This window comes from Polistes fuscatus, unplaced genomic scaffold, assembly GCF_010416935.1.
Source record: "Polistes fuscatus isolate 324 unplaced genomic scaffold, CU_Pfus_HIC Scaffold10, whole genome shotgun sequence".
In the NCBI taxonomy this organism is placed as follows: Eukaryota; Metazoa; Arthropoda; class Insecta; order Hymenoptera; family Vespidae; genus Polistes; species Polistes fuscatus.
The window spans coordinates 4,655,908-4,675,557 of NW_025112998.1; the positions used below are offsets into that span (position 1 = coordinate 4,655,908).

Below are 19,650 nucleotides of genomic sequence, written 5' to 3' on the forward strand. Positions count from 1 at the left end.
AAAATATATTGCTCATAAGATTTTTGGACAAACTGATCTACCTCGATTACTCTTAAGGTATTCATTTTTGTTTAAATATATACAAATATCCCGTTTCTCTGAATTTACGTAGCGATTATAAGCTTTTGACCGGTAGTGAATATCACAAGCGGAAAGATTTAATACGGACACCCATACATCGTGGAAAAAGAAACGGATTCAACTGGACAAATAAATGGGCGTGTGACGGGCGTGTAATGAAGATTTTTCTCACTTGGGAATCGAGCCTGGCGCCTTCGGGAACCTCCACGTGATACTCGTTCCTCTCGAACACTGGGGGGTTGTCATTCACATCCTGAACCTCCACGCTCAAACTAAGATTCGCGGAGAGCCCTGCACCATCCAAAGCTCTTATCAGCAAACCATGCCTCTGTTGAGTTTCGTAATCCAATCGTCTTGCTAGATAAAGTTCACCGGTACGTCCATCTATGCCGAATAAATCGTTGCTGTTTTGTACTAACACGTAACGAATTGGTAATGGTGGTGTTGAGTCTCGATCTGTTGCGTGTGCTACGAACAGGGCTGTGTGGAGGGGATGAGATTCTGGTACCGAAATTCGTAAGCTTACACTTCGAAAGAAGGGTGCATTGTCGTTTACATCTTCCACTAATACTTCCACCTAAGAGACAAATTGATATCAAATATTTGACGTTAAAATAAATATAAGAAAAATATGTTATCGTGAACAACATCATCTTCTTTTTTTTTTTTATTTTTTCTCCGCACGGATTAGAAAAATATCGTATTACCAAAAAAGAATAACCAACTCACTTGACAATATCCAGTTGAAACACCGTTTCTCGCTTCGACGCTTAAAATGTATTTGTCTCGTGTTTCTCGATCGAGGGGTAATCGAATCCTCAGCATCCCCGTGTTGGGATCCATGGATAGATCAGGTTCGTCTGTCGCTAAGTAAAATCGATTTGGTCGTTCACCTGAAAAAATATATAATAACAAAAATATTAATATAAAAAAGAAATGAATTTGACAGAAAGATAAATTAAAGTATTCAATTATTTCGTTGCTTAATTAATTCGTTATTTCATTATTCAGGAAATTCATGAACTTTTGGCAAACCACTTAAACGATAGAGGATAAATAAAAATAAAAGAAAAAAGTAGAAAATTGTTAAGATTTTTGTATCGGGTGTTTCGGCGAAACGTTAAAAGATAAAATGTAGGACCCACTCGTAGCGTAACAATTCGAGGGTTGTACGGGATGTCAAATCAATTTATTTACTCGGATTCGATTAATGGCTTCGATTTGGTCGGACAAGAGACTCGTACCAACGAACGAACGCACGAAAAGACTTTTTGGTAGGAAAGTGCATGGGGGGATGTGTAAACGCTTTTGAAAAAAGAAAACGAAAAGACCGAAAACGAATTCGACGACGTGTCCTTGTAACCGACATAACGATCGAACGCTTTGTATCCCGTTAATTTGGCTAATTAGCCAAAAGGTTTCTCCATGTTTGTTTGTTAAGTCGGCTCCATCAAAATGTACATTCGAGACTCGTACCTGTTTCAACCTTCTCTGTCCCATGATCGCAAGTAATTTAGTTTAATGATTTTTCTTTCTCTCGGAAAGACTGATCGAACAAAAACTGTGTAGACTTTTTTTTCGATCGATCTCATTGGTACTTATAAAGTGTGATGTAAATTAACTTTAAAGATCAGGTTCTTGATATATCGTTGATAGATCTATCGTCCGATAAAGCTGTATTTATTTATTAAAAATATGATTTTCAAATCAATTGAGAAATAAGTACTTCACCGTAGGAGGGTGATCGACAGTTCATCAAATACGGTATGGAGTTAGACATACAGTGCACGCGTACGGGTAATTGTAGAGATCGATAGATCGATCCTCCACGATTTTGATCCAAATCGGGATCTTCCCTTTTGCTGTAAGATCACGGAGCACGCGCTCTTTTCTTCTTTCTCTCTCTCTCTCTCTTTCTCTCTTTTACTCGATCACGCTTCCGACAAATCCTGCGGATCTCCCGCGTTGCTCTCGATCTACGTCGACGTATCGGCCGAGTTTTTCTCGTACGAGTAGTAGAAGGAAAAACTAGGTAGACTTGGTGGTGAACGGTGTCCATGAGAAAGAGAAAGAGAGAGAAAGAGGTATATATATATATATATATAAAAGAGTCTTGTTGAGTAGCTGGGCGGTCTAAGAACGATCTCTTCCATTTCCACGATATCCGATGGCGTTCGACGGCAAAGTAGCTTCCCCCCCGTTGCTCACCCTACTCCAACTGTTCCACCTCTTTCTCATCCTACTCATGGATGACCGTCATCGGTGACATCGAGTGACATCGGGCCGTTCAGGCAGTGTCCTTAAAGATGCTACTCGTTCCCTTACGTGACCGGCATAATTTATTGACCGCTATTTATACTCGTTTTCCTCGTCACCAACCTTTCCCTCAAACTCCGCCCTATATACATATACGTGTTACGAATATGTGTGCTCGTGTAACACAAACTTGACCGATCTGATTCTAAATCCTTGGATCGATTAAGTAAAAACGTAAGGATTCGATAAAAATTTATCGAGGAGAAAAAGATCTAATAGATTTTTCCATCAAACGGATTAACATTTATGACGTATCCCGGTAGTTTTGTTTTTGGTTAAAAGAGACCGACAACGGGTATCTTATTACTCTTGGCTTTATTCTTAAAAAGAAGAAAACATTTATTCAATATATCGTTCCATCGCAATACTCATTCCGTATCTTTAAGGTAAGATCGATGATATCGTGACTGTTGACCTTTGGTATACAACAAAAATATCTAAAGGATCTTTAAACTGTACTGTAATGTAAAGTGCAATTTGCCAATGGCTTAGGTTAATGCTCAAAGTTCGATTAATTATCCACTCGACACGAGACAGACACGTGATTCCGAAAGAGATCGAAGAAAATCGATGACTCTTTCACGTTTCATGGCCACGAGAAAGACGAATCGTTTTTCCAACACCATCAGTGCATAGAATCGATCCTTTGGGACTAACGAGCGATCGAGCTTATCGTTCCATTGCTATATATATATACCTAAGTATGAAAGTATGCGTGCTGAGTTTGAGCGAAATCCGCGAGAAGGGGTTTGCTTGCCTGTTCGCTGGCTCGCTCGCTTGCTTGCTTGCTTGCTTGATCGAACGAATAATAATGATTCCTGGTCATCGGAACGGGGAAGAGAACATTTTCTGTCTTTCTTTCTTCATGTCTCCCGAGGGTCTCCTTCTTCTCATCAGGGTGCCATCGTGGGTGTAACGAAGACAAATCGCTCGTGTATTTGATTAATACGCTGGAACCTTTCTCCCGAATATCTCGCTCTCTCTCTCCCTCTCTCTCTTTTTTTTCTCGCTTTTTATTTCTCTTTCTCTCTTCTTTCTCTTTCTGAGACCGATGAGCGTTCGTGAAGCGAATCGAGAGCGAGTTTTTGCTAGCACCTTGCTCGACAACTGAGAGAAAACCATTCTGCAACCTACTCATTACTGATTCTCGCCCCTTTTGCAACTTGGTCAAAACTACGTTTCCTTTATCTTTTGTTAATATTCATGAATACTCGTCGCGGGATGCAGAACGGAAAATAATTTAGAAGAAGAAAAAGAAAAAGAAAAAGAACAGAAAAATTAGGCATCGAAAGTATAAGAAAATATTTTCAATTAGTTTCGTCGGTTTGAAACATATAAAAACTCATGCGTTCTACATGGTAACTACCCTATAAACGATTAGTAGTATAATGTCGAGACTTGAGGTATACGGTAAGTCTCGGTCAGAGTTCTCTTTCCTTATTTACTACCATCTTCACCCTCCTCCTCCTCCTCCTCCTCCTTTTCTTTTACAAAGTCTCTCGTTAGCCCTAGCAGTGTCTCTCGCAACCGACATCGTGCTAACTTTTTTTATTCAACCCCCTCTTCTATCTATCTCTCTCTCTCTCTCTATTTTTCTTCTGGTGTCCCCATCCTTTTCCTTCCCTTTTTCTCCTTCTCAATCGCGCAAACGGAATCCATTTCTAGTTCCTTGACTCCCATGTACCTACTTCTCTCTTTCCTTCTTATTCTCCCCCTCTTTCTCTCCCTTCTTGTTCGACGTATAATTCCTTCTCCTTTCAGATACCTTGCTCGCCTCGTTCTCACGTGTACAACGCACTACTCTTCTCTCTCTCTCTCTCTCTCTCTCTTTCTCTTTCTCTCTCTCTCTCTCTCCTATACTCGACAACGATGGCCGCGAAAGACAGAGACATGGAAGACTCTGCAAGGGTCCTCGCGGTAGTAGTACGTTATTGATTATTTATTTTTGTTCTATAGTCTTCACGTGAGTCCACTAGAGGCCACCCTTCGACGATCACCATGGGCGTCGACTTGAAAACTTCTCTCGGTAACTTTTCTGATAAATCCTAACTTAACTCGGATAAGTACGACTCAATCCTATAATTGTATGTAACTTTTTTCTCTATGCCAATAGCTTCTTTGGATGATCAAGATCAACCTCTAATCAAGATCTAAACGTGAAACAGTGTACATTTATCTAAGAAGATCACAAGAAAACCGAAAAGACCATACACGAAAAGTCGTTCTAGTCGATCGAACGATCGTGAGATCTCTTTCTTTTTCTTTCTTTTTCTATCTCTCGAAAACGATTTTCCTCTTTCCCATAGAAAGTATATATCTATCGAGAGCATGGTGTAGGTCCTCCTCGTCTTCTTCCTTCGGCGCCCATGTAGTTCTCTTGCTCTTGCGTTCGCCGCATCGAGCGTAGATCGGAAAACACGTCGAGTGAGTTTGCAAGGATCGAGTGGAAGAAAGAAAGATACTCACAAAGAGAGAGAGAGAGAGAGAGAAAGAGAGTAGCTTGGTTACTTGGTAGCTACTAGTTCGATCCCGTCGTCGATCTTGGTAAAAAGTTTCTAATTGGTACCGAGTGGTTATATTGAAATCAAGGCGTTGCTAAACTGGTTGAAATCATTTCGAATGATCACCGATCGGAATAATCGACCGATCTATCCCGAAGAATTATATATTTTTTTTCTAAACTTTTATTTTTTTTAACTCTTCACTTTGTTGCGAGGGTCGCAGCTTAAATCTCTTAAATTAGATCGTTCCTTTTGACATTAGGAAGAGGATGAGAGAGACTAAGTTGACGAGGGTGGGTGGAAAGGGATAGGGTGGGGTGTTTTATTGGTACGGGTGCGAGGTGGTTCGAAAAGGGGGTTTGGGAATGTAGAAGGATCGTAAATCGTAAGAGAGCGCGTTGTACGTCGTCGTTCAGGCTCGTATTTGTCACGGGCTTTAAGTTGTTCCTTCCATCGGCATTACTCGACGACGAGCGCTTATCCTTTATTGTCGCTTCTCGTGTTTCAGAAGCGCCGATCGGAATAATAAACCGGTCGAAACGTTTATCTTTTAATAAAACACCTCTCAACCTTCTTTCTAAACTTCCTTTCGTTTATTTTCACATTTTATTTTCTTTTTCTTTAAGCAATCTTCTCTATTTTTTTGTAATCTATTACCAAACGATCAGCCGTGAATCTCGTCTATGAGATTGACTTTATCTATAATGATCCCTTAAACAGAGATATTCCATTAATCGACGATCGTTCAATAATATCTATATCTCAAGTTTATACGTAGAAATATTTATAGATTTGCATAGAAAACATTAGATTCGATCTAAAATATTTTCACGAAGATTTTATAATGTATATACAAAGATAACGATTTTACATTTATAGATCGCGGGGCACGAATTTTTCGAGAAACTTTATGCATAGTATAATTAAGTACGTAAGATACATACAATACGTATCTTAAATATTTCTACCTACGATTATAATTCATTGCAATACAAAAAGAGAAAGAAATGATAAAGAAAACTTATAGAACTAGAATATAAAATCAGTGAAATATACTATAAAAAAAATAATGATAGATCGATATAAGATACGTATCGTACGCGGTGCTCCCTTTTACGTTCCACCATTCTCAATAACTCGGCTCACCGAGATGGTAGTCGTGAAGTTTGGAGCTCCTTTTATTTTGCTAATTAACTCGTAACGGGCCATCCCATGGACCGAGCGAGGTCGGACTCCGGTGGCCGGTCGTCCGGTCACCGGCCGGCCGGCTGTGTTCTTTCAGGGGCGGCGCCGTCATCACACACTGGCTCACCAACGACGAGAGAGACTCGCGCATTTACGATCGTTCAGGAAAAGGTCGTAATCGCCTACGTTAAATACTTTGTCGCCTGGCCATCTCTTAACCACCAACACCAACGAACACATTTCCATCGACATCACCGTGCTACCCTATCGACGATGAGAGAAAAATAAACATAAAAGAGATAAAGAAAAAGAAAAAGAAGAAAAAGAAGCAGAGAGAAAAACAGAGAGAGAGTGAGTGGGGAGTAGGGGGGGCCAGGGGGAGTCCATTTTGCGAGGCCGTAACCCGCCGAATTACGAGCCGTACCGCTCTAAATATGGGGATCGGCCTCTTTCTCTCGCTACCTTTGCTCCTACTTCTTTTCTTATCCTCTTCTTCTTCCTCCCTTCCACCTCCCCTCATTTCCTCCGATCCCCATACCTAATGTTTTTTTTTCTTCATTTTAACACACACGTGCTCGGCAGCCGGCGCGATCGATTATTCCCGCGCGGAGGACTCCTGGAATGTCCCAAGTCGGGTTTCTCGGAGCTAAGACGTCCAAGACCAAGTGTAAGACTATGAAAGGAACCCTTAATCGTTTGCATAAATCCGAGGATTTTTAATTGGACCGGTAAGCTCGGTTATAAGAGCCGATCGTGATAGGTACGATCACGTGAGAACGATACTCATTTTCTTCTATTCTTCTCACTCTCTCCCTCTCTCTCTCTTTCTCTTTCTTATTTCTTTTACTTTAGAGCTTACTTAGTAGAAAGATGAGAGAAAAATTTGTTTTCTCTATCGTTAATTAACGTACAATCCACGAACTCTAATTGCATGCACTAGTATTTCTTACCGATATTGGTTCATCTTTTTTTAACAATTTAGAATTACGTAAAATCGTTGTAATTAGTGTGGGATGCGAGCGTCTCCAAGCCAAACACTTAAATAGGCATTCATGAGGAGATTGGACGGTGGGTCCTGGATAGCTCAACGGTTAAAGAGCAGTCGCCCGAAAAGCGGAAGATCCGGGTTCGAGTCCCGGTCCAGTCAGTCCAACGGCCCAATTTTTTCACGAATACTACATTAGTAATTAGGTTAATTACAATTAACAATAATTATTCTCGTGGATATTTTTGTTTCTTGTTAATATAATAAAAAGGAATTTATACTAATTCGTACGTGCCTGCGTGTGTAGGATTTTATAACCGATGTATATACAGTTATTAAAGTTGCCGATAGTAAGAGAAATCGTTTTAGGTATATGGGATTGGAGTTAGCCTGATCTTGTCTCGTAAAGTCCTCCTAGCGTCTATGTGCCACGACACGTCAATATATATTCCTTAAACGAATCGACATAGGATTGAAATGTGAGGAGAGGGTCGCGAGTTGGCTCAGAGAAAGCCGGATAGTCTCGAGAAGGAGAAGAAGACTCTTGAGAGAAGAAGAAGAAAGAGAGAGAGAAAGAAGAAGATAGAAGAAGAACGAGCAGACCCCCGTCAACGACAACGTTCCTTTACCCGCGATATCGCTTCTTCATCGCATTCATCGCGTCGCTCGACTCTACCGCGAATCCTGGGGCTAATCATCATTATTTAATTACGAGATCGTTTTTCCCTCAGTTTCGTAGAGTGTCGCGAGTGGTCGTTCGAATGTAACCGTCCCGTTGAAAAAACTTAACCCGTGTTTTCTTCTCATTCGAGTAAATATTTGAAAAATTGCTTCGTCTCACGTATGTAACATATACCAAAGAAACGTTGATATATATGTGTTTTTCTTCAAAATAATAAAGAATACATTATAACCGATCGTATAATTTCACTCAAATGCGTTATCACATTTAACGCGATTACAAATACTAAATGGAAATCGTTTTCTTAAAACATTGGTAGGAGGATATACACGTATATACTTACGTCGAGGATCGTAGCAAGAGCCGTGCATTGGAGTAGTGCACAATAGTGCAAGAAACGTACGCTCGCATTGGAGATCGGTAAACAAACGAATAGGGCTTCGTACATGCGTAAGACGTCCTGGAGTAGGACGCGGCTAAATGGTCGGCTATGTTCCTTCGAGAAAAACGAGAATAAGGAGTAGAAAGAGCAGGAGGAAGAAGAGGAAGAAGAAGAAGGAGAAGAAGAGAGAACGGAAGAGAGAGAGAGAGTCTCTCTAGCAAGACGCTGCACCGCAAGAAAGACAAGACAATGGACGGCGACAATAAGGCTGCCGGGCATCCAACGACGCGAAAATAAATTAAAATGATGCTCGACATTAGCTAGCGCGAGCCTACCACCAAAGACCTACTACTACTACTACTACTACTACTACTACTACAACTACCACCATTGCTATCCCCTTCTTTCGCAGGAAGAAGATTTCTTTCCTACACGTTCAAAACTCTGCGTACATGGCTCGGTAGACGTTGTCTTACCAACTTGGGGCCTCCTAGATTCAGATTCACAAGCCTATTCGATCTGTGTTTCTAACTACGGGATGAATAAATAATAATATTCGTATGTTTCTTGTATTGTTACTCTAGTATAATTTATTTCAAAAAATTATCATTCCGATATACGAACGTATATATAAATACCTATTTTAAAAACAAAATTAACTTTTGAAATTAAATTCGCTCGTATTCGATGACGTATCATCAAAGATTCTTCAACAGTTTCCTCCTCAATTACGTGGAAAAAAGTTAAATGCGTGAAAACGTTGAACGATCTCTCTCTCTCTCTCTTTCTCTCTTGAACGAGTTACCATCCTCTTTCGCAAGGAAACAATCTCATCTAGTATTACCCTGTGGTAATTCTCCCTCGTCGAAATTCCAAAGTGAGGCACGAGCTTAAAGAGGTTCGAATCGAAGCGGCACAAGATACCTGATAGGAAGATAGAAAGAGATGGGTAGAGAGAGAAAGAAATGCATCTGTGGTAGGAGAAGGACGTATAGATACCTATATATTCACACACACACACATACACATTGTTAGAAAGGTAGAAAGAGAGAAAGAGGGAGATAGAGAGAGAGTAAAAGGGACGGAGAACGTCTATGCTAGCGGCGATGGTAAACGGCGATAACGAGGCGCGAGATAAGGGTCGAGGAGGTGCATCATATACGAAAGAGGGATAGGGTTGGGGAAAGGGGATTGTGAGGGAAGAAGAGGGAAAAAGGGAGAGCCGGTCTATCGTTGGCCTTTTACAACATCTAGGATCGCGGCATATGCACCGTATCTTCAGCGTATCTATACACACACACACACACATTTAGACATATACACACATCCTACATCAATTCTCACATACATGGATTCACGTCGTAAAAGTAGCCGTGATTTCTGCACGCCCGAGCGTACTTTTTTCGTCGTAGCCACTGCGGTAGTACAAGCAGAGTCTTCCAATAACCAGCGATCGTGCTATAGGTATATAGGTGTATGCATTAAAGTTGTATGTGTATATATGTGCGAGGGAGAGAAACGCTTCGTATACGGTTCAGACGAGATACCGAGGCGTACCGAGGTGCGCGCGCTTCGGTATATCTTACGAGCATCTAAGGATTCCACCGATTCACCGAGGTACTCGCTTTAAGATTTTTCCTAGCCTTGAGAGGAACCCGATCAAGCACGTTGTTGTTCCCTTTTCCAAATCGATCGACGCTTCCCTTCCCTTCCCTTCCCTTTCCTTTCTTTTTTTTCTTTCCATTTTACCAAATGTTCGTTGTTCCTAAATCTTTGGAATGCAATTATTTATTTGATTTTATTTAGTAAATCTTGCGGAAAGAGATACATTTTGGATTTCTAAACGTAGATTAAACCGTGGAACGAATTGAAGGGTTGGTATTGTGCAATAAAATTTGCTAATGATGTGATAAACTAGAGAAGAGTTGTAGAATGGAGAAAGAGCAAAACCCAAGAAGATCCACAGCGTCGCGGTACTTTGCCGAGATGCCACGAGGTCGTCCCTCTCGAAACGGAGAGAGAGAACGATTTGCATCGGGCAATAAACAGCCGCTGTCGAAAATGATATAAACGGGTGCTGAGGCCCGCCGAGCGAAGCCAACTGGGATTATCATACGTGCTCCGAGCTTCTTTTACTCTCCCTTTACCCATCCCCATCCTATCCCCATCCCCATCCCCATGCCCCCCTTCGTCTACCCATCTCTCATGGCGATGTTAATACCAGAGGAAAAGGAAGAACTAAACATTAGTTTCTGGATCCTTTATATCTGTAATTGAGCTTACGTATCGATCTAGAAAATACTTAAGTATTTATGCGAAAACGATTTTCTTAACGTAGATTTTATTACTTTCCTACAATCACGGAAAACTTAATAGAGGTAAACTCGAACGAATTATGAGAGTTACCGATCATTACCGATATCCTCGATTATGTAATTTCACTCTAATTAATAGTGTACATTTCTCTATGCCAGATATATGTAGGAATTGCAGAAAGTAGTCGAAATACGCATAGCGAACAATCGGGGAAAAAGAATGATCGTTATTACCGATCGGATCTTGCTCGATTTGTAACCTTTCTACATCGAAACGGTCCAATTTACTTTCCGAACGCGATGGTAATTGAATCAGTTTGATTCTATTTAAATTCTTTCCACTCCGAATTCTACGTGCCGAAAGAGGATAGAAATATAAACGTGAACGACAGAGAGAGAGAGAGAGAGAGACGGAAGGGGGTGTACAAAATTCCGGGAACGGAGTTACGCAAATCAGACCGCGAGCATTCGTCGTTGCATGGTGAAAAGAGAAAGAGAGAGAGAAAAGAAACTCCTTGCTATCTCAAACCGCGGATCTTTCAGCACGGAACTCCTCGAGAAATCCCTTCGCTCGAGATGCAGAAAGTCGAGGATATTCAGCGAGTAGTTTCGTGGACTGAACAACCAACCAACAGACGACGACGACGACAACGACGACGGTCGCACAAAATTTGCAAGTCCGGTGTAAGCACGAAGTTAATGTAAGGTGGACAAGACGATTGCGACGGACAAGAACTTTTAAAGGTAACTACATATTCGTATAATAAAATCTTGTTAGAGAAAAGAAAAAAAGAAGAAAGAAAAGAAAAAGAAAAGATTTCCTTTCGTAGCAATTTTATCGAAGTAAAACAATCCCACTACTCTCAACGTAAACCTGTCACAATTCCATTTGTATACTCAACCGCGTTCGGAAAGACCTCATCACGCGTATTTTTGAAAAAAACTCGAGAATGGATTTTAATCGGCCATGAAAAAAATAGTTTGATCTTTATAGCAATCGTTAAACGAACGAAAAGATTCGTCGCTTATAAAGAATTTCGGAAACGTGGAGACTCGATCGTTCATATTATCTTCTTTTTTATCGTTACAAAAGATCTTCGATAAAAATGAAATGAATCCTGTTTCTATCTCGCTTAGTTTGGAATGAAAGACGGACAGTACGATGACGAGATTTAAGTAGACCCAGGGATAAAAGGAGGAAATAAAAGGAAGGGTAGTCGGGTTTTTTACGAGAAGTGATAAATAAATTAAATGACTCTTGTCATGGAATTAAAATTATCTTGGAATATAAAACGGTGCTAATACAATCAGCATTGGTTTAGGCCAAGGATACTTCGGCTCCTCCTGATCGTGTCGAAATAATTATCTCCGCCTAGCATTCTCCCCTACCATGCCCCCTCTTCCTCATCCCTCAACCCTTTTTTCTTCTCATCGTATATCGGCACGACCGACCAATTAGAGGAACGGAATCGGCTTTTTTGGTAGGCGTATTTGTCGTTAACGTTATTGTTACCGATCGTGGCTGATACAGGCAACTGGGTTCGACCGTTACGAGATTTCGATTATATTACCACGCTTTCGATATCGTGGAATTTACGAAGACACGAGCGGAGAACGATAATAACCGCGACTAGGAACGTTTCAAGAAACCAGTATTCCGGTCGACAAAATTCAATATCTCGCGCGTAAATTAAGGAACGAAACAAGCAAAAACAAGCAAGAGAGGCAAAGAAATTTGATTTTTTTTTAGTAGAATATTAGGGAATTCTATTTGAATTTATCGATCGATTTGAAACGAATCAAACGTTAAACACGAAATAATCGATGTAAAATGTTGTCACTTTGATGTTGTTAATAAAAAAAAAAGAGAAAATCAAATGGGATTAAAGTCAAGAAAATTTCTCTCACGAAAAGGAATCGTCAAGTTTCACATCGGCAATCCCTCGTATCTCATTCCACGTCGAGAAAGAGTTAAAAGAGGGGAGGAGTAGGATCCGGTGAGGGTGAGGGGCCTCAAAGGCGAACGGAGCGGCGATATTTAAAGCGTATGCAAAGAGTGCAGCTCCATAGCAGCTAGCATTTCTCTCTCTCTCTTTCTCTCTTTCATGGTGGAAAGAGAGGGGCAAAAAGTCCTGGACAATGGCAGCTTGCGTTCGGCTGCCCGGAATCCGACTCGCGACGATTTATGCGACCTCGACAACGACGACGACGACGACGACGACGGTCCTGCACCTCCTTCTTCTCATCTTATTCCTTCTTTCAACGGCACACGAGGCGCATTCTCTCGGGACGAAGAATCTCAGACTCCGAAAAGTACGAAATACTGCTAGTTCGGATGGAATCCCTTGCCTGTCCTCGGACGCTTGCCACCATTTTAACCAGTATTTTCGATTAACTCGGGGAACTTTGAACACGAGCCTAACCAAGATGGACGTTTAACAGTGGATACTTATTACTCACTTACCTACTCACTTACTTACTTTTGTTTTATTCCGAAGAAATGCGCTAACTTTAAAAGTACGATGAAAATCCAATTGGATTGGAGAACTTAGGTACTCTTACGAGACTTACGATCGTTACGGGAAAGTTCGTCGAAGCGAGAATACGAGTCGCGAAAGTCCCGATCGTTATGCGATTACGTTTAAACCCTTAACGAAGACGCTTGTTACCGTCGTTATCGTTTCTTCCGATGTACTTTGAAACGATTCGGAGAAAGGAATCTCTCTTTCTTTCTTTCTTTCTTTCTTTCCGCTTTGATTCGTACATCCGAGAGAAAAGACAAACTATCGTCGTGTAGTACGTTCATATCGATCTTGTTTCGTTTCACGGGTGTCACGGTATTCGATTATGCTTCCTTCCTCTTCATCTTTAGCAAGTCAGAATTTCCTCGGAATCCTTTATTTCGAATGATTCAAATTTGTCAGTAATATTAGCAGTTCGCGCACGTATTTTCTTAAAAACCGATCCACGTTAAAAAGAATTTCGTTCCCTCTTTTTTACTGATTTTCGAAGATTTTTTTTCAAACATGCGTGGAATATCTGAAAAGTTAGGAGCGGCCGGTTGTTGTTGTTTTCTTAGATAAGATAAGACTGGTAGATTTCATTTGTATCTGATGCGGACCGATGATTTTCTTCTCTCTCTTCTCTCGAGGTGCTATAAACTCGGCCGTAAAATGAAAGCCGTTCCTCATTTTGTCGCGAGGTTTTATGGAAGGATACAGTATCCGGCATGTTCACCTCTCGAACGACGCACCCAATAAGGACTTCGTCTACTTCCAAGTGTTTTTAAGTATCGACCTCGAGGGGACAAGTCCCGCGTCATCCGTTTTTCTCCATTTCTAGAATCCCCTCCCCTATCATTTTATTTCATCCACGCTCGATATGTTGGTCGGCGATGTAATCGAGAATTCGCGAGTATTAAGTATTCATTAAATTATAATTTTCACAATTATTTCAACTATTTTTCGATTTCTCTCGAAGCTTGTGAAATTTTGCTTTAAGGACAAATTCAATTGGACAACAACGATATTCCTTCATTGTCTTTTCTCTCTCGTAAACTTTTTTCATGGCGTTCCTTTTTTCTTTTTCCTTTCCTTTCATCTGGAGAACGAGTTCGTGTTCATCGAAACAGGTGTCGTAAAATGGGGTAGGGGAAAAGATAGCTGCTGAGCATCGATGCGAATCGTAGTGTCTGTGTGTATGTATAGAGTGCCTTGTGCGCAAGCGTTCACAAACGTTCACCGGCTCCCTTCAACTTTAATCTGATAATCTGATTGGCTGCTGTGTGTCAAATATTGCGAACTCGCACGCCGGGCCGCATCTTCTCGCGCGAACAGGTTCTTCTGTGGACGCGTGGCCCTCTCCTTCCTCTCCTTCCCTCTCTCTCTCTCTCTGTCTCATCATCATCGACTAAAATCAGCGATTCGATCCAGAGGATATCAGCGACTTTCGATAAATGGAACGATCTTGCTTAAATGGCAAGAGTTGAAGAGCGTTTCGGGTAAAAAAAGAAATATGTAAATGTACTTACTTTAAAGTAGATGAGTTCATTTCAATATGCATGAATTGCGTTTTTTACGAATAAACGTGCACAAATTTTCGTCATTAAGGATAGCAATGATCGTAACGTAGCGTCAAATTCTTCGATTAAAAAAAAAGTAGTACAGAAAAGAAAAGAAAAGAAGAAATATTATAACATTACTTTGAAACTCGTCTTGGGAAACACATTTCGTTACCAACGGGATCGTGTTATATTTCCGATAAAAAAGAAATGTTGACAAAAAATAATATGACAAAGAGGAGAAATAAGAAGAGGAAATAAGAAGAGAAAGAGAGAAAGGGAGAGGAAGGTGGATAAGGTCTTTCTATCTCTCTCCCTCTCGCGAAAGTATCCGCATTGATATGCAAGAGGTCTGCATATGCGGGCCATGGCGGTCGAACAATACGACCACCACCGGTAAGGCACCACCGTGTAAACTATCCGCCATTGTCGGGACTATAATGTACCGTGGAGCCGTGCTCGATGCACGCCGAGACACTTTACACGGTGCACCGGGTATATGGCGCGGTGAGCGCAGGTCGTGACGCGCCGTATCTTGCATCGGATGTACCACCAGTGTGGAAACACGGATACGTACCTCTCATCCTCCCTCCATTTACCTTTTACCTTTTCCTTTACGTACCTCACCCACCCCTCCTCCCACCTCCCACTCCACCCGCCTTACAAACCCTACTTGGTACATCAGGACGGACCTTCGCTTATTCCTGTACTTTTTTCTTATTTTTTGTTTACTCTTTCTTACTTTTTTATGAAATTATTTTAATCTACTCTACGACCTTGGGTATTGATTCAAGGTTTTTCGTTCATTAAAAACGAAGGACCCGCATGGTGAAAATCAACCTGTTCGAGTTTAAAGATCCCAGACAATCCATCAGGGTTTTCTATGTTAGTTGATCGAAATGAAAAAAAAAGATAAAAAAAATAAAAAAAAAGATCACGAAAGAAATAAATAAATAAATAAAGAAATAAAGAAAGAGAAGAGAGATCGTAGACGGACTGAACGTAGGTAGGTACGACAATACGAGTTTAAATTATCCGAATGGAAGTCAAAATGGGGTCGTTACCAATAAGGAAAACTGCGAATCCTGTGGGCACGAAGCCAAGCACGAAGTACCCGTGACGAGCATGGCGCGTTATCCTTACGAGACGCGTGTTCCACGTTCCTATCACGTTGAATAGATATTCTCGTATGATTTACATGCCGTTTGCTCATACCAACTTCTCTTACCTCTTCTTATCCTCTCTCTCTCTCTCTCTCGTTCGTTCCCTCTTTCTCTTCGCTGAGGGAACCAACCGAAGAGCCAATGGAAGAAAGAAGAAGAGAAGAATATTCTCGAGAGCAAGCTCGTTTTACCTACGATAGTGTATCGTGCTTTGCACGTGCTTGTAGGTATACCGAATCGCCACGTAGGCGTTTTCGCATCCTCCTCCTCCTCCTCCTCCTCCTCTTCCACCTCTTCCTCCTCCTTCTCTCCCCCATTTCTTCTTCTTCTTCTTCTTCTTCGTCGTCCTCGTCGCAGTCCTCTTCTTATTCACTCTCGTGACGCGACTATGCTAACGCGGTAGCGCCGCGCGTGGAATACGTTTTCGTTGTATACGTTTTCGCGAGGTCTGCCTAGCTCGAGGAGAAGATGCTAACGCGTTTCTCAAATTTTTTAGATTACTTCTTTTATGAGCGGAAGGTATTATCCGATCTTCTCGATGACCCCCGGAGCTATTGCGATTACGACGGAACTGGGTACTTCTAACGACGATCGCTCGAGTTACATGCTACGTTGCACTTCTTTATTTTTTGTCTATTTGGTTTTGTTTTATTTTTCTCTTTGATCTTTTAGATGGAGAGTATTCCAACATAACGGAATCTTAACCTTGATCATTCACGCGGTACATTTAGAAACGCAATCTAAAGAAAAACTGATAAAGATCGTTTAACTAGTCCTAGTCGGTTTTCATTTTTTTATGAAAACTGATTCATTGCCGATTCGAATCTAAGATTAAACTGTAAATTTTGCATTTGTTGTTTGGAAACGATGAAAAATTTATTTATGGAACGAGCGAAGGTAGAGTTTAACTTACCTGATAATGATGACGTAGTATCCTTAATACCACCGATGACAGTACTTTGTGGTTGATTTTCTTTAACTGTAAGAACGTATCGTGGTCTTTCGCAAGTAGTTATCATGTGTCCTGGCGAGTACATCGTTATCCTAACTTCCGCATCGACGGTACTTTTTAATCCAGCTGCGTCGGTGGCCGTAACATTGAGGTTGTATATAGCCGATCTTGAAAGAAAACTTGGCATTGAAACGTGAAGTTCACCGGTGTTTCGATTTATTCGAAATACTCCAGCTTCGTTGCCACTGGTTATTCTATATTCAACTTCTCCAAATAATCCTGCATCTAGATCACTCGCTGCTACCCTTAAAATTGGTCCTTGAAATGGGACGTCGTTTCTTATAGTCACGTTGTACTTCTGTGGTTCAAATATTGGACTGTTGTCATTAACATCGGTTATTTGTACTCGGACGATTGCTATTGTACTGAGACCACCTGAAACAAAATGAAATATTTGTTAATAGATATATGAAATTAATTTCATTTCTTACATAATTTAATTCATATTATTTGTTCCATTTGAAATGATTTAGGAATGTTTGGAATGATTCGGTGTACTTTGATATTCGCAAACCTGATCCTTTTAAAATGTTCAACAATTGTAAACCGTTGACGATCGTAAATATAATACATAATCGTATATACGCAATATCAACAATATATTGTAACTCAGTTCAAAGTAAAAAAATAAAGAAATTGTCTAAAGAATAAAATGGTAACTCGTGTTAGAGTTTGTAGCACAACCTCTGTGAGCTTGTTGTACGCCCGCATTCGTTCGAACGTTATACAAGGTAAGAAAATTTCATGCTTGGCTACGAATGTGCGCCGAATTGTGCACGCATGCACAAAGTTAAGAAAAAAAAAAAAGAGTCAAGGGGACGAGGGGGAAGAAATACGAGTACGACAATGTCGAGAATAACGGAGGTGGGAGTTAAGTCTCGAAGATTTATGATGCCGGTGTCAATAAAGTCACCTCCGATGTCTCTGTGTCCGTGCTCGATGTACTCGCCTTGAAACTTGATACACCCCTGAGTCCTTCGGAAACACCTAACCATTCCCTTTTGCCGCCCTTTGATCCTACGCTGAATACAAAATTTCAAGAAAAAAAAAAACAAAACAAAAATGCAAAAGATGCAGCGATCACAAAAAAAAAAAAATCGAAACTTTTAAGTTTTATATAATAAATATCGATTTACGTTATGTTTCGTGTTCTAATTTATGCTTTTCATTTGATACATTTAGCGAAGAAGGCTTTCTTTGACTTCGTTACTGTTGAGAATGCAACGAAGTTGGTCTTCTTCACCGCGAGCAAAAGCCAGGTGATTTTTTTTTCTTCTCAGTATAGGCTCCCCCAGCCCTGGTGAAGATACTGTGGTGGTCGAAAGGTTCGAGGGACGAAAGGGGAAAACTTGCCCGTTGACGCATGACTCCAATGACACTAGTACCTATAAATCTCCTCTCAGCTCGGAGCTCCTTCGAGCACTCGAGTCCATACATTACTATGAGTTACGGGTGTAAACCGTTTAAACATCGGATTACCCGATTTACATACTGTCTTTTGATATTAACACTTACCCCTCTCGCTCTTTCTCACACACACACACACACACACACAAGTATAGATACACATAGACATACATTTGCTGAACACTCGTCTTCTATAATCGGAAGATTCCATATAACGGTCAAAGCAATCGACCTACGATTATGCGCTCGTGATAAGGATTATTTATAGGTTTATAATATATATGACTAAAGTAATCCTCTTAATTGGATTAAAGGAGACATTCTTAACTTATCGTTTACGATTAATCAAAACTGTTGGATCATTATCATTCTTATGTTATACAATTATAAACATGATTTTGATTATCATTGAATGTCGTCATTTCATTAAGATAAGAATTTTTTCATATTTGTTTTATTTTATATTTCTTTTTTATTTTATTTTATTTTATTTTATTTTATTTTATTCTTTTTTTTGTTCTTTTATTTTTCATTAAGAAGTCCTCCCTTGAATGAATTTTCTTTCAACTGTCGAAGGAGAGGTAGTAGGTATACTTATATGCAAAACGCGATAGAGAAAGCGGGAGAAAGAAAAAAAGAAAAACGGTCGGCTGATTGGACTCGAAAAAAGGACGACGGTAAGCAGGATTCTAGTGATTTATGACGACTTTGCTCGAAGTAAATCTCGTAGTTTCGTTCACTACCCCGACATTATTTGGCTCGATAAGAGGATTTCGATGTGAAGTTAAATAAACGTAATCGCGAGAGTCCGACTGAATATATATATGAGATAAAAAGAAATTTTTTAAAAGATATCAAAAAGAATGTAGGAAAAGAAAATCAATGATACGCTTGAAATTTGCACGAGATAATAATGCGCGCATTCGCATAACGATTCTTTTTTTTATTCTCTTTTTATCGAATAATAATGCTAATTGTAAGCGTGGACACTTTGTAAAATGTATTATTAAGCCAAATGAAGATTTGCGTTTATAGTTTCTATAATTTATACTTAAATATATAGTTTATGTTATCTTTCATATTCTTTGTTTTCTCTTTTCTAACTTGAAACAAAGTAACACACACCTCGAGGTGATCTTATAAGCTCGCGTATAGGATGTTCATCCGATGGTGCGGATCTCAGCGCGTGATTCAAAGCAACCTCGCTCGTAGGTAATAATTATCGATCACCACCGCGTATCCAACCGTTATCCTTCGCCATTAACGCGAGATACAAGACAAGACTCAACTCGACTTATCTTCGGCCTTTCCGCTCGATGATCGTCGAAGAAGCAATAGGTTAACTTTCCTAGTTCTCGTAATCTTCGGACCAACGATCTACGTAAATACATTTTTATCCCGAATCAACGTACCTCCTTTCCTTTGTATAACTTCAAACATATCTTCTTTGTTTAGAATTTGTATATAGGTAACATTAATTACAAGTCTTGCATCTCGTTTAGATAAGCACTTCCGATTTCTTTGTATTTTTGTGTTAGATTGAAATTTAATTAATGTCAAA

The 19,650-nt window shown here is 40.2% G+C and overlaps 1 protein-coding gene across 1 annotated transcript in view; it reads right to left on the reverse strand.

Annotated features, from left to right (window-relative positions):
• The window catches only part of LOC122525945 (protein dachsous), a gene marked incomplete at its 5' end in the record, with an annotated part of 121,795 nt that overhangs the window by 27,510 nt on the left and 74,635 nt on the right, over positions 1–19,650 (reverse strand). The window contains 3 exons of the mRNA XM_043648987.1: positions 254–658; positions 811–974; positions 16,584–17,057. Coding sequence (XP_043504922.1) covers positions 254–658; positions 811–974; positions 16,584–17,057 — 1,043 coding nt within the window. The remainder of the gene's footprint in view (positions 1–253; positions 659–810; positions 975–16,583; positions 17,058–19,650) is intronic.